Source organism: Varanus komodoensis, unplaced genomic scaffold, assembly GCF_004798865.1.
Source record: "Varanus komodoensis strain SLA01 unplaced genomic scaffold, ASM479886v1 scaffold55, whole genome shotgun sequence".
NCBI classification, from domain to species: Eukaryota; Metazoa; Chordata; class Lepidosauria; order Squamata; family Varanidae; genus Varanus; species Varanus komodoensis.
Genome location: NW_025336157.1, coordinates 4,317,046 through 4,332,712, shown reverse-complemented (window position 1 = coordinate 4,332,712; position 15,667 = coordinate 4,317,046). Strand labels below are relative to the sequence as shown.

At 49.7% G+C, this 15,667-nt stretch overlaps 1 protein-coding gene across 2 annotated transcripts in view; it reads right to left on the bottom strand.

Annotated features, from left to right (window-relative positions):
* Positions 1 to 14,665, bottom strand: part of LOC123032631 (lysosomal acid glucosylceramidase-like) — a 16,017-nt gene extending 1,352 nt beyond the window's left edge. The window contains exons 1-10 of one of the 2 annotated variants that reach the window (XM_044448686.1): positions 14,305 to 14,660; positions 12,012 to 12,203; positions 11,308 to 11,454; positions 10,370 to 10,503; positions 8,826 to 8,998; positions 7,382 to 7,619; positions 4,670 to 4,897; positions 3,381 to 3,544; positions 2,404 to 2,529; positions 918 to 1,390 (exon numbers count right to left, since the gene is read on the bottom strand). In XM_044448686.1, coding sequence (XP_044304621.1) covers positions 1,288 to 1,390; positions 2,404 to 2,529; positions 3,381 to 3,544; positions 4,670 to 4,897; positions 7,382 to 7,619; positions 8,826 to 8,998; positions 10,370 to 10,503; positions 11,308 to 11,454; positions 12,012 to 12,203; positions 14,305 to 14,371 — 1,572 coding nt within the window. In that variant the 5' untranslated portion in view covers positions 14,372 to 14,660 and the 3' untranslated portion in view covers positions 918 to 1,287. Of the gene's footprint in view, positions 1 to 917; positions 1,391 to 2,403; positions 2,530 to 3,380; positions 3,545 to 4,669; positions 4,898 to 7,381; positions 7,620 to 8,825; positions 8,999 to 10,369; positions 10,504 to 11,307; positions 11,455 to 12,011; positions 12,204 to 14,304 lie in introns of those variants that run through there. The other variant, XM_044448684.1, reaches the window with a different exon arrangement.
* Positions 14,666 to 15,667: the final 1,002 nt, after the last annotated feature.

Genomic DNA, 15,667 nt, shown 5'->3' with positions numbered 1-15,667 from the left:
GGGCACAATGTGGAAAAGCTCTAGATACGTTCATCAGTAGAAGCAATGTTCCTTCACACAGTACTTGAACAAGGGAACGGTGGGATGCATGACCCCAACGTTAATTTATATATGATTTTATCTATCATTTATTTAAATAATTACTATTCTGCTTTTCCAAGGTTTCAAAAAGGCACAGTAGTGAAAGCAGCACATTCGTTCTATATTGGCTGAGGAGTGGGGTATGTTTTTGACTCTAAGTTGTATGTCATCCCGATGTTGAAAGCCAGCTTGGTTAGCGGTTGGAGTGCTTGACTGGGGCTTCGGAGATTTGGGTTCTAATCTCCCACTCAGCCATGAAGCTCACTGGGCGATTTTGGGCAACCTTAGCCTAGCCTACCCCACAGGGCTGTTGTAAGGATAAAACTGAGAGGAGGTAGATGAGAACTGGATTTCTTGCAGAAAGAATATCGGCATATAAACCTAACTAAGTAAAGTTAATATTTGGGAAGGCTATATTCATTAACAGGCTGAATATTTAAGCACTGAATTGAATGTTTATTGGTAGGTCCATTGTAGTATTTTATCAGCTAACTGTTCCTATTGTTGTCTTCTGATGTTTTCTTTGATACTGCTATATTCTAGACAGTAGTTTTAGCTGATTTTGACTTCCTTTTGGAGGGGAAATAATCCCCTACAGACAAAAAAAATCCCCCTCGTGCATGATTTCAGCATGGCCAGTAGGAGGGAACATCCGCACCCTTCCTTATAGGATGAGCTTATCCATACAACAAAAAGCCTTCAAGAAATACAATGTGCAATATTAATGTTAGTTTGTTTTGAAAACAGAATTGATCCTAATGATTAGGGACCCTTGTGAAAGAGTTCTTACAGCTCTTGTGAAGGAAAACAAGAAAGACTCGAGACAAGTGGCAGGGCAGAGTGCGATTCCCTTTAATTTCCAGTGAGAAAAAAACACCAAGTGTACAGTCCCCGCCAGCGTAAAAAGAGAGGGCTTCGCTTCCCTCCTGGACCCATGCAGGGGGTCTCCTTCATTTTGCCAGTGTGGGTGCCGTAAGCATAAGCCCATTGCTCTCACATCCAATGAGGACACATTTCCATTTGTTTCTTTAGCATCTTGACAGCAGAGTTTGCTCAGGGCCGAAACTGAGGCCTGGCCTAGACTTGCCTTTGGCTTTGGAACAGAGTGTAGAAGAGGTAGGCCAGTTTCACATGGAACAAGGCCACCGTTACCAGGAATGGCAGCAAAAGGTGAGCCCTGGTGGGATTTCCACCCAGGCCATGTCCTCACTGGCGTTGCCACAGGTAAGTCTGGATGGAGTTGGCAGGGATATGGGTCATAATAAGGCCAGGTGTGTCAGAAATCCCGAAGGAGACGTTGGATGCAGACCTAAGCAGAATGGCAGCAGATAAGAAGAGAAAAATGAATTTGAGAGGGGATGGGAGTGGCACCGAAGACCCTTCACACAGCAAAATCAAATGTTGACAGACTTTTCTTTCCCTTCCGAGCAATGCAATGTAGCAGGGCTTGAGTACTCGACTTGGACTTGGGAGAGGTGGGTTCTAGTCCCTATTGGCCATGAATCTCGCTGGGTGACTTGGCTTGCTCCACCTCACAGGGTTGTTGCAAGGATAAAATGAAGCATACATGAGCCATTTTGGGCTTCTTTGCATGAAGAAAGGCAGAATAGAAATATAAGAATTAAATGAAGCTAGAAGGACTGCCCCAGAAATCTAAAAGGGTCCATGTTTAGAATGTGGAAGAGCTACGAAGGGTTGGGGCAGAAAAAAGACTTGTTTTTTCCTTAGGGACAAATTTTGGGGGGGGGGAGTTAGGGTAACAGCAAACATATAATTTTTATTCTTATTATTTTATTGGTCCATGGGGACTTTTCCCAGGCATTCATATCCGTAGTCATCACACTTCCAAATCGGCGCCAGGTCAAGACCTTTTTATTTAACCAATATTTTAAAGTTAGTTAATTTTATTGCTATATTTATTTATTTAATTCATTTTAACTATGTTATTTTATACTTTTGTGGTATAGTCAGTTTATATATTTGTTTAGGATTGGTAGGTTTTAATGTTTGTAAACCACCCAGAAAGCTCTCTGGGCTACTAGGATGGTATATAAATGCAAATAAAATAATAATTATAAATAAATAAATCCCTGTCCACCAGAGATTGTGTGAAAGGTGTCAGTCACCTTCAGTTTGCCCCTTACTTAGTGCTATACAGAGCAAACCACAAACCTGCCAACTTCGATCACCTGGGCACTTGTCACAGGGTGTCGGAGAAGAACAGCTGGTTCTCCTTTGGACCCCACTGACATGCAGCCTACCTGGCCCTTGCCCTTCTCAGGTACTTCCCTCCAGGTAGGTACACCTTGACCCAACACTCACCGGTTCAGGACAATGAGGGCGGCAGATCCATCAGGGCGTAGCACAGCCACATGTTCCAGGTTGCATCTGATGCATTTCTTCAAGAGTCTCAGCCCGATACGCTGGGAGCCTTCTGGGATGAACTTGCTGCAGGTGGGGTGAGAGAAAAGAAGGTCAGAGGGGGCCAGGAACTCAGCAATAGGTAGGCTGAGCCCCCCTTTGAGCGGTTTGAGCAGGGCCAAAAGCTGCCAGGGGCAGGCTTGTCCTGGGCCCTTGTTCTCAAGGTGGCCCAGCAGAGCATCACTGGCCAGGGAGATCCAGGTTCTGGTCCCCATTCAGCCAAGAAGCTCGCTGGGTGACTGTGAGCCAATCACAGTGTTTCAGCCCAACCCCCCTCACAACCCAGCAAGAATGTTGTTGCCAAGAAAAGATGAAGAGGAGAAGAAACTTGGGTTCCTTGCAAGAGGAAGAAAGACAGGGAATCAATGCAATTTTAAAGAGGACCAAAAACAGCTTCATTGCATGGCAGGCAATTCGTTTCGGGAACCTGCAGCCAGCCACCAGCACAGTTCATTAGACAAATTCAGAGAGGAGTGGAATACTTCGTTATGGTTTAACTAAGGGGGGTTGATTGGGGTCAATCACACTGGAGACATTCAAGGCGAAACTGGGCAGCCATCTGAGTGGGATGGTGTAACCTGGTGTCCTGAAACAGCAGGGGGCTGGTCCCAGTGGCCCTCATGGCTCCTTCCAACTCTACTATTCTATGATTCTATGACCATGAGCAACCCAGGAAACAACCCCCAGTTTGCTGATGTGCTGGGAACTCTTGGAGTAGCTTCCAATGAACCACCTACAGTTCTAGCAGAGTTTGCATAGAACAACCCGTGATCCAACGGCAACCCATACTCAACACATACGCTGGGTTATCACCAGGTGAAAAGCATGCTGGTCCCTCCTGCTCAGCGTAACAGAAGCCGGAGGATGTTAAGCCTCACCTGAAGTGCGCCATGTGGTAGAACATGGGCTGTTTATAGAAGACGTCCCTGGCGGCGTCCACGATGATCGGGCTGTCCACAAAGTTCTTGACCCAGTTGGGGCCCCCTTCCAAATTGAGGGCCAGGTTCCAGTCTGTCCAGCCTGACACATGGTGATTGAGGTTCTATAGGGGAAGCAACGGTGAAACGATTTGCAGAGTTCTGTTGCCTTCTGTATATACTTGCCTGGAGTCAAAAATAATCCTCAGGGGACCTTCTCCAGGTGCCCCCACTGAAGAAGGGCCTATTGCTACCTACTATCTTCTCAGGTAATCTTCTCAGCGGAGGCACCACAGTGGTGAAACAGCCTCCCCAAAGAGACTTGCTACATTGTGAGGGTCCTTTTGGAGCTGGATGAAGGCTTCAACAAAGCCAGCCGGAAAAATTAGATCCGTGCCCTTTAGGTCTCTGCATTGCGGGTTTTTATCCTTTTCAAACACCTCCTGCCCTATGTGCCTACCCAGCCTTTAGATCATCTTTTGGGGTCCTCAGGGAGCCCCTCCAAAAGAAGGAAGGGGGTGATGTCCAGAAAAAAGGCCTTTTCAGTCGTGACTCGCCATTTATGGAATCAGTTCCTCAAAGAGGTATACCTGGTCCCTACCTTTTTCTCTACCCAGTTCCAGGTTATTCTCCAGATTTTTAAATGATTAAACTTTAGTTGTAATATTGCATTTTATATCATTACAGTGCCTGTATTTTTCTCCTGATTACAGTGATTATGGCCTTGTTGGATTGTGTTCCTGGACCAATGTTTTTGTAACTTGATATGGTGAGGGTGACCTTGCCGTTACTGGTTTAGTGATTAGACTGGTTTTGCTGTTTTGTTGTAGAAGCACAGAAATATATTCAAAAATATAATATATAAAAATAATAAAGTGCACCATGCATGTTGGGATTGGGCCTCAAGAGGATATGCGAAGAGATTCTGATTCGGAAGAAGAAAAAGAGGGAAAATAGAGACTGAAGAGCCAAAGACAGGAGAAACAAAAAGAAGGGGGAGGAAAAAGAGAGTTAAGTTGTTCCTGTGGGAGCAAAGATTTTTTCTGAAGAGGAGCAGGACAGAGGAAATGGCTGAAGCAAACCAACAAGTGAAATGTCAATTAAGGAGGGAAAACCGAGGACAGGACAACTGAGGGAGAAACCAGGTCTCGAGAGTCTGGTTTTTGGGATTAGGGTTAAGAGACAGAGGTGTGTGAGGGGAGGGCAGGTATGAAGTTCAGAACTTCCAGAGCCTTTTCCACAGAACGTACCTCCAAAATGCTGTGGCTGTAGTCATTCCCCCGATCCCAGGAGCCGAGGATCACGTCCTTCTCCCAAAAGTGGGATCCGGCACAGGCCTCAGTGAAAAGCAAGAAGTAGTCTGGGAAAAACTGGTGGGTGGTTTCCACTGTGTTGTCAATGGGGGCAATGAAGTCCAGGTACCAGTGCAAGCCGATGCCGTGAACGTAACGATGAGCTTGGCTTTCTCCACTCAGCACCTGGACGGACGAAGGAAGGAGGAGAGCATCAGAGACAGCTCAACAGAGGTTGGCAAGAGCTGAGGCAGAGAAGACCAGCATGGAATCACAACGAGGAGGCAGACATAGTGAGAGGAAATGAGACCTTTCCCCAAGCGCCTGACTTTCGTAGCTTTGACCTTTTCCCCCTCAAGGGAGGCTGTGTGACGGACACGATGCTATTCTACTCATGTGGTACAGCCCTAAGCTGTGAACCCTTCAAGTCACTGCCCTCATGGCTGCTCCATTCCTACCACCCTCTTTCTTGGCCTAATGTCTTTTAATTGTGCTCAGCAGCTGCTGCTGCTCCTCTGCACAAGGCAAGTGTCAAAGGCAGAGATTGCTGAACACCAGCTGACATCCACATTTCCAGCAGGGCCCCCACTTCTCCCCCTGGGAGCCTCTTGGCTCTGCTCCTGCCCCTGCTTGCTCATCTCCCTTACATGCCCTCACGCCCCTTAAGATCTGCGGGAGAGGCTCTGCTCCGGAAACCCTCTTTAAAGAAGATCAAAAGAACATCTACCCGGAGCAGGGCCTTCTCTGCGGTGGCGCCCAGATTATGGGATGCGCTCCCTGGACAGGTGCACCTGGTGTTGAGTTTATATCCTTCTTGGTGCCAGGTTAAAACCTTTTTATTTAATTGCTGTTTTAAAAACTAGTATTTTATCGTTGAAACGTCGCTGTCTCTGTTGTTTGTCTTTACGTAATCTTTTATTGAATTTGTTATTTATAAAAATCATTTTATTGTATTTTAATTGTATGCAATGCGAGCCATCCTGAGATGCCAAGGCATGTGGTGATGGCATACAAAAGTTTTAAACAGACAAACGAACAAATCTCCATGCAGAGGTCTGTGAGGATCTGTCCCTAATGAGCTCCCCAGAAGGACGTGCCTCCTTCCCGACACCACCCTCTTTGTCCCAACAACAGATTCTTGGTGGCACACCTTTTCCAAGGTTTGGTGACAGGCAATGAGAGTCTGCATCTAAAATACGGATTTGGTGGAGGAGGGACTCTTGCAACTCCACTGCCATGCAGCCATTGAGAACTTCTGAAGGAAGTTTGGTCCTCACACTGGAAGAGGTTTAACACACCCGTCCTACAAGCGATCAACCTGCGGAGGCGATCAACCTGTGCTTGGGTCAACCTGTGCAAACTGCACCATAAAAGCAGTGGGTCTTGCTTCTGAGTAATCTGGGGAGATCCGCAGAGAGTGGTGCTGCACAAATTCTCTGCACAAAGACTCCAACCCCTATCAGCCCCCTGCCAACATGGTCAGGGACTACAGGCAGCGTTGGCTCAGAGGTTCTCTCAAAACAGGACTTTGGTAAGCTGGTGACCTTTGATCACCCATTAAACAGAACATATTTAAATTCACCCAGGAAGATGTTCAAAACCTAGATATGGGTAAATAGATTTTTAAACACTGGGGCTCTAAAAAGGCTCCTTTGTCCTTTTCCACTATTAAAATACCAGCATGATAATAATCAGGACAATTCTCAGTGTGGGAATGCTTGGGAAAAAAGCGTATTCCCAACCACGTGCTGTTCATGCTTGTGGGTCTCCCAAATAAACCCTTCTGAGCAGCTCTTCCTCGGCCTCAAGTACCTATCACACTTCCCAATTTTACAGCTATTTTAAGGCTCTTTGGGCACTGTAAGGCATCTGCTTTAGTGTCTTCGGATGAAGAATAAGAAAATAGTATCACTGATGGCCGATGCCCTCGCGCCTCTGTGTCAACCCAGAACAGCTCATGGGGAGGTCATGCTCTTCATGCAATTTGCAATAAGGGGCAGAAGAGGCTGACTCAAATGATTCAGGGCCTCCTGCACAAAGAAAAGATCAGCCTTTGCATATGAGGTGGTTTGGCTTAGGAAAATGGTCAGTGAGGGGGAGATACCGAAGGTGAACAAAATGAGCCCTGCTGAGCACAAGGCATCTTCGTTGTTGTTGCTGTTGTTGTTGTTATTATAACATTTCTATGCCGCCCCTTGCCGAATCCTAGGAATCATCCCATGAGGTTGATTGCGGGTTCAGGACAGATAAAAGGAAGGACTTCCGTGGTTAAATTATGGAAGCCAGTGAATGGAGTGATGGCCACCACTTTGGATGGAGGGGGCTGGGCAAATTCCTGCAGGAGACAGCTATCCAGGGCTACTAGTCCTCATGGCCATGCGCAGATTCCACCATCAGAGGCGGGATGCCTTTGTACACCAGATGCTGGGGAACATGGGTAGCTGCTGCACTTCTGCTCTGCTTGGGAGCTTCCTGTGGGTAGATGCTTGTCAGCAAGCCAGGCTAGGTGCAGCTGGGATACGACACAACACACAACTCTGCCCACATGCTTAACCTGGAAAACGCCACACCTTATGTTGCCCATCTGGTGCAAGACTCAAAGGCACCCACAGGGCAACCCATTTCAGAAGGCTGCCTGGCACCCGCATCCTGGGAGCCTGCGGTACTCACCACTTTGGCCCAGTGGGGCAGAAGTACCCGGTTGTCATCCAAGATGATGAGTCGGATGTTCTTGTGTGAACTGTTTGCCAGGGCAGGACCCAGATCCAGCGCTATGAAGTCACGCTGCTGCTCAGCTGTGAACCCGAGGCACTGGAAAGGGTAGCGGCTGATCAGCCCGGCGCTTGGCTCATTCTGGGCTGTCACAGCCCAGAAGGTCAAGTTGTGCTTGGCGTATTCATCCAGAAACCTGGAGAAGGGGAGAAGATGCAAAACCCTTTTTATTTTCCCGTTATTTTAATGTTTAATTGCTTTTAATTGGGGTTTAAGTATATCATGGTCGGATGCTGTGGGCCTGCTCTATTCTATTTATTTATTGTAACGCTTCCCAAGATGTTCTGTAGGAGACGGGACAGAAAAGCTTTTGACGAATAAATCAATCAAGGGAGACGGTTCGGAGCCAGGGTTGCCAAATCCCAGACGCCGAGCAGCTGCATTGATGCAGCACATGACAATTCCCTTCTGTACCGGTAGAACAGGAGTGAGAAACCTTTTCCCTCCTGGCTGAGGGCTGCAGTGCCTCAGGGGTTACCTGTCAGGTGCCGCATCCCAGCAGCCCTTCAGAGACCTGACAAGCCTTTCCAGGCCTCCAGGGCCAGGGCCTGGGCCAAGGGAGGCCCAGCCAGACAGAGGCCACTGACCCTCATCCTAGCAGGGACCCATCAATTCCCAGCCCTGTGGAATTGCATCTTCTCTTTACCCCCTTCAACCTGCTCAATCCGCCACCTCTGCTCTGGCCCAACTGTGGTGGGGAGATGGAAGGGCAGGAGATGCTGCTTGCTCCAGGCTCCTTGCTGGTCAGGCAAGCGAGCTGTAGCCATGATGGGCAAGATGGGGGGGGGGGGAATCACAGATGCCTTCCTGAAGGCCCCCGCCGAGGCCTGGAGGTGCTCCATGTCTCCTTCACTGTGCCAAGGCATCCCCGAGAAAACCATCTCCCACCTTGACCCCTGGACCTCTCCAGTTTGGACAAGAACCAAAAGGAGGTGTGGCTTGAGATGTGAGGCTGAGGCGCAGCCCGTCCTGCTACGCAGACCTGCCGGGTACAGACAGGCCTGGCCCTGGCCTGTGTACCAGACCTGGTCAATTCAGACATTCTGTGCTGGACATGGGAACTCCTTTCCGTAGCTGGAGAGTGGGAGCAGGCGACCTTCTCTGAGGGCTGCATTGCCTTGTGCATGGGGAGGGCTTTCAAAAGCAGTCTGAGGGCCGCATACAGCCCTAGTACCACAGGTTTTCCACCCCCGCTGCAAAGGGCTCTCCCAAATTCCCGAGAGAATGACCTGAGCACAGGTCAATTCCTCTACGCTGGCCTAGCAGCCATCTCCTGGCATCCTGTTGCTCAAAGCAGGAAGCCTCACCTCCCTTGCTCGCCCCACCCTGCTGCTCACTTTACCTGACGAAATAGTTGGCCCACATCTTGTGGTACTTGTCTCCCGCCTGCCCCTTCAGGGACCCCTTCCCTTTCCAGTCCTCGTTGGTTTTCATCCAAATCGGAGAGGTCCACGGGCTGGCAAACAAGGAGATGGGCTTCTTAGACAGGGCCTTGGCGCGATGCACGAGAGGGATCTACGGCAAGAGAGAACAGAAAGCCGGTGAGGAAGGTCTGGACCAAAAGGGAGGCCAAGAAGATCCAGGCCATATTTTGCACAATGACTCCCACAATCCCAGGCCACTGGCCATGGGACTGATAGGAATTGCAGTCCAAAACTTCTGGAGGGCACCAGTTGCCCTACTTAAATCCCGACACTCCTTTTCAGAGGAGTACGACAGCCTCGGAACAGTGACTCATGCACTGGTGACTTCCCGTCTTGACTTCTGTAACGCACTCTACATGGGGCTGCCCTTGAAGACAGTCCGGATACTTCAATTGGTTCAAAATAGAGCTGCCAGGCTGCTGACGGGAACTGGACGTTATGCTCACATGACTCCAGTTCTCCGTCAGCTTCACTGGCTTCCCATTGAAGTCCGGGCCCAATTCAAGGTGTTGGTGATGACCTATAAAGCCCTAAACGGCTTGGGTCCTGGTTACCTGAAGGAGCGCTTACGTCCATATATGCCCAGCCGCCCCTTGAGATCAGCAGGAGAGGCCCTCCTCCGGGAGCCCTCAGTGAAGGAAATTAGGAGGGTGGCTACTCGGAGGAGGGCTTTCTCAGCGGTGGCGCCTAAGTTATGGAATGCGCTCCCCAGAGAGGTCCGCCTGGCGCCGTCGTTATTTGTTTTTCGGCGCCAGGCGAAGACCTTTTTATTTATGCAGCATTTTAAATGTTAATATTATTGAATTTTATTCGGCCAGGGTGGCTTATTTTATTTTACTGTATATATTTTAATTGTCATTGTTTTAATGTATTTTGTATTCGATGTTGTAAGCCGCCCCGAGGCCTTGGCAAGGGGCGGCATAGAAATGTTTTAATAAATAAATAAAATAAAAATAAAATGATTTGCCATTATTGAGGGGAAAATAACACTCCGCGTACATGCATATGCTGTTCATCACGAAGCAGAACCTCTTTCAGCCCAAAGGCTGAATTCCGTAACAGAACGGAGAACTCTGGAAAAGGAACGGCTGACCGGGACATGGAATAGAAGGCAAGTTTGAGTAGGAGGCAACCTTTTGTGCCAAGGGTCTGCTGGGGAAAAAGTGGACAAATTGGGAAGAGGGAGGGAAATGGAATGGAGCATCCCCCAAAAGACTGTGGCTGGCTGGCACACTGAATGTTCCACACAACAATACACTGTGGATGCCTCTTGTCATCTCTAAGCTCTCACTGCCTTTCTTACAAAGATTTCCGCAGAGGCTCTCGGCAGATCTCGGAAGGGAGATGTAACAGTTCCATCGCTAAGTCGTGTTCCCGCCGGTCCCCCTTGCATGCTAATAGACCACCCGACAGGGGAGGAATGGTCACTCTCTTCCCCCGTGTTTCCTCACCCCACACTCACTTTCATCTTGACGTCCTCATCGACCAAGCTGAAGTGCCTCAGCTCAAAATCATTTGGCCAGTCGTCATATGTGTAAGTCCGCACGGAAAAATCGCAGCTGGCCATGGGCAGCCGCAAAAGGTTGTACTCGATTCCTGCAGAGGCGGGGGAGAAGGAAGACAGTCGGAGGGTGCAATCGATCCGCGCATCCTTCGTAATGCAGGACGGTGGTAGGGTGGGCATGGCCGGGCACTCGCTACAGGCCTGCACCACAACATGGGGCCTGCAGAGAAGGGCCCCTGGAGTTGCTCCCCGTCTCCCCCTTGCTGCCTGGGCATTCACCTGCCCCTTGCTCTGGCCCAGACAACAGTGAGGGTAAGGAGGATGATCAGGACTTGCCGCTGTCCTCATGGACCAGCTTTCCACCTATCAGGGTAGCAAGGGGAACCAGGAAGAGGAGTCAGAGCAAGGGCAGCTGATGACAAGGTTACGAGAGGAGCTCAGTTGATGGGGAGAGAGGCCCCTTGGTGGGGTCTCCAAAACCTGGATTGGAGGACTTCTAGCAGGCAGTACTGGGGATTGGATCCAGAACTTCCTCTGGGTCAAACACCTGTTCCTGTCCGTCTGGCAGCTTGGCCAATGAGTGCCAAGGCTCACCTGGGCACTCAAAAGGTGCCTGAATATACACCATCACCTTTCACCAAGATGTACCATCAGTCTCTCAAGGCCAGTGCTGCAGACTCTGCCGGCAGCAGTTTTTGAGACCGACAGATTAGAGAGCAAAGCAAATGAGTGGGACTCGGATTCCCTTCAAGTCAGTGTCTGAATTGAGTCCTGACTGCCAAGCAGACTTTGTGCAACTCACTTAGTCTGGGGCCAACCCTTTGCCTGCTTTCCCAAGCCATGATTCCTTATTGCACTTCCCCCTCACCCCACAACCAACAATTCCCGGCACTCACCTGTGTCCGAGAAGTAGGAACGCAGTAGATTTTCCTGAGCGTTTGGTGTGAGAGACAGGATGTTTATGGCAGCTGAGTCGGTGATGGCACCACCAAATCCTTTTATTATTTGATACCTCTGAGCTGGCTCCACCACCAGGACCAGACCTGAGATGCAAGAGCCGTGCCGAGCCGAGCCGAGAAGAGAGGAAGAAGAGAAGTTGTCAGTGCTAGAAACTGGTACGTATTCCAACTATGGCTCCCATGTCACCCCAGGACAGTGATGGTGAACCTTTTAGAGACCAAGTACCCAAACTGCAACCCAAAACCCACTTATTTATCACAAAGTGCCAACACTGCAATACAACCCGAAAACTGAGGTTTTAGTTTTGAAAAAACAACTCACAACCTCTCCAAGCAATTACACACACACACACACACACACACACACACACCCTTGGCAGCACACTGACCGGCCATGCGAAAGCTCGGACGAGTTGCGGCTAATGCGTTGCAGCTCGTGACGTCATCGCCTGGCGCCACAACCCCTCTCCGAGCGTGCGCATGGCCCCTGTGTGTGCTGTTATCCAGAGCTCGGCTGCTGGGGCGACTGGCTTGTGTGCCGACAGAGAAGGCTCTGCGTGCCCACTGCAGCATGCGTGCCAGAGGTTTGCCACCATCGCCCTAGGACTTCTTACACGCTCACAAAGGAAAAAAGGGGGTACCTGGGGGGGCTTTTTTCTCCTCGAACTTTCCTTCAGTGCGCTCCAGCCGGCTGCCAGATTTGCTGCTCTCATACTTGACGAAGAGGCCAGCAGGAGGGAGGGTGACAGGGTCCTGTGTGTCACAATAGGTGCCATTGCAGACACACACAATGGCATCCTGGCCAAAGTACTTTTTGTTGCAGGGTTTGCTGCCTGGAGGAGAGAAAAAAGAGGTCAGGGGGCTGTGGGAGGACCCCCAGTGGCCCTTGAGTTCCATGGCTCAGTTTTTCACCAGAAGCATGCAGGGCTGTCTCAATGTTTCAGTCTCCAAAGGGGGGAACTGAAAGGCAAGGCTGACATCTCCATACATACTGTTTACTTGCAGTATTTTTTTTATTCTACTCATCAGCCAAAAATGGGCTCCCAGAGTAGCTTACAGAGATGGAGAATGAGACAGGCCCTGTCCTCGGGGTTATGATCAAAAAGACATGACACAAAAGGAAAAGAGTTCAGGAGGGGAGGAGGAAAAACCACAAAGAGTGACTGAGATGCTGAGAGGACTGGCCACAAAGTTTGTTTGCTCCAGCGGGTGGGCTCTGAAACGCCTGCCAAAGAGATTCTGGCTAAATATTAGGATGATATTAACAGCAAGGGTGATGCTGCACTGGGAGCAGAGGTGGTGGGCACTCTTTTGCTGGAGGGAGGGAAACAGAAGCCAGTCAGTCACCCAGCAGGGATGCTGTCTCTGTACCCTACACAGAATGGGGGAGCTGGATTGGGGGAGCGCCAAGGAACTCTTCCAACTGTGTAAGTCATTTTCCAGCAAAAGCCATGATTCACCATAGGTGATCGAGTCAGCAGGCTGGATCCTCGAGCTTGAAGGGGAATTACCAGAGGAAAGGTGAGCAGGTAGCTAGGCACAAGGTGAACCCGAAGGGAGACACTGGCTTCATTGCAGCCTTGCTGGGAGAAGAATATGAGAGGCCCCCAAGCCAGCAATTCATGGTGCTTGAACAGGTAGCAAAGGCTCTCCAAGGGTTCAAGGAAGAAGCATTGCAAAGCAGCCCTCCAGGTGTTCTAGACTGTAGTTCCCATTGATGCCTGTGTTCGGACAACATGATAACCCATGCTCAAGGGTTTAGGATGTGGGGAGTGTAACTTGCTTTTGCTATGGGCTGTTGTTGGCATGTGGGTTCATGAAAACAGACAAGATAACAAATTTTGGAGAACAGTCCACAGTTCACAACCCATCAACAAGCCACGGGTTCTCTCTGGGGGTGTTCATGGCTAATAAGCCATGATTTGTTAGCACAGCTGGGTTTGAACCATGTGATAACCCATGTTTCAACAACAACCCACAGTTATTTTGTCTTGTCTGAACCCAATCTGCCAGTGGTATAGGGGTCAATTTGGGAGACCACCACAGCCATGTCCCTAAGCAAAATTCAAAAACTTCCGGCACTGGTGTTGATTCATATCAGCAAATTAGTCCAAGCGGTTTTCACCTCATCTGGGAGCTATTTTGCAAAGTAAATAGGTCTTAATTGCCTGCTTCAGATTAAGCCACCACAAAATACAGTTGCATTATAACAGAAAACCAGATTGTTGTCTAAGTCCAGGTGTATTAATGAGCCATATCTGGTTAATCATGAACAGCCCCTGAAAAGAATCCATGGTCTGTTGTTAGGTGGTAAGGTGTGGGTTGTTCACCATGGTTTGTTATTTCAGCTGTGCTCAGTAATTGACATTTCGACAACGATTCAAAGACAATGCATGTCAAATTCACTACTTGAGCATGGGTACTGAGTTGTCTGAACGCAGATGCTATGAGAATTACAGCCAACTCAGAGGGAATAGAAAAATCTGCGGGAAATGGCAGATGAGGCCAATGTCCCAGCTAAGCAAAAAGCCCCAGTCCTGTGTCCCTGTGAGCTTTACCTCCGATATCCCACTGGTGTTGCCCCTGACAATTAACAGGGTTCACTGGGAGTTTGATGGGAGTTGTAGCCCAAAATATCTAGTAGTTGCCAGATCAGGGAAACCTGTTTGAAGCTGGGAGATGCTGGAGAACTGAAAGCCAGGGCCTTTTAGAGAAATCACACACAGGTATTTCTCAACCAACACGCAGCTCTTCCTCCCCACAGCGTCTAAATAGGTGAAAATGTGTTGGCAGAGGTCTGAAGGCGTCAAGTCCTGACAGACAGGTTGTTGTTGCTAGGGGTATTTAAGGATTGCAAACCTCACCAAGTTCATGAATTAATATGGAGTTATATCCACCACCCCAGTGCCTCAGACTGCAGGGTGCCACACTCACCCATCGTTCCAACGGTATTGCAGAGCAAGAAGAAAGAGCTCCAAAGGCCGATCTTTCTACACTCCATTGTCACACCAACACCCAAGCAACACCGTGGAGACCTCAGACCTTAATGCCCAGTGAGAAGGAAGAACAGGGGCGTGCCACTTCTCCGTCACATTCGCAAGCAAGAGGGAAACTGTTAAGGAACAGACGCATTGACTAGGCTATGGTTGTGGCCAAATTATGAAGCAAAATGGAAACAGTACAGTCTGAAGGCACATAAGACATCCACCCTTTGGAGCTAAGCAGGTCCAGGGCTGGCCTGAGCTTGGCGAGGAGACCCCCTGGAAACTGCACTGAACCACCTTGAGTTCCACCATGACAGAAGGGTGGGACAGAAATATAATCAAGAAATAAAAGTTTTGGACTTCAAGTCGCACAGTTTGGACTGCAATCCCTGACATTTTCCATCCCGAGAAAAGTTTTAGGACCCTCTAAGGTTGCTGCTGGTCAACAGAGCTATGCAAGTCAATGGTCTGGCTGGAGCTGAAGGGTGCAGAAATCCAGCTAGTAAGGCAGTGTGGTGCAGTGGTTAGAGCATCTGACAGGGTTCTGGTCCCCACTTGCCCAGGAAGTCTAATCACTTCAGGCCACAGACATGACGATGATGAAGACGGCGCTATGAAGCCCCTGATGGCTAAAATGTAGAGCCACGTTGCATGGGGTGAATGTGCAGCTGCGCGCTGAGACTGTGGAAGCCTCGGTTTAAGTCCCCCTTGGCCATGAGACTCTCACTGCAGGCCAATCACTGACTCTTGGCCTAACCTTCCTCCCGGAAAAGTTGTGAGGATAAAACAGAAAGAATTATGTAAGCCACCTTTCAAGAGAAAGACAAGTGGGATATACTGTATTTTTCGCTCTATAAGACGCACCTGACCATAAGACGCACCTAGTTTTTAGAGGAGGGATCCATGGAAAGCTTCCCGATAATCACAGGCACATTCCCCATCACTTCCCCATGGGCTTCATTAAAAGACGGGTTGCCATTTGAAAACACACACCGACCTGTGATTAACAGCTCTCACCTGCGCCGGAGGAGGCAGGCGGAGCAGGGCATGCCGAGCGCGTGCCAGCCAGGTATGGTGCAGCCAGGCTGGCAGCGTGCTGGGGGTGGTCTTCCGGGTGGTGCGGCGGCGGCAGGTCTTCCCAGGCGGTGGGGGTGAGCAGTCCATCTCTCCGTGCGACCGGTGGGTTAAAGCCCACGGCTCCTCCTCCTCCGTGGCAGGTCTTCCCGGGCGGTGGGAGTGAGCAGTCCGTCTCTCTGTGCGGCTGGCGGGTTAAAGCCCGCAGCTCCTCCTCCTCCGCACTGCTCCCCGAGCGG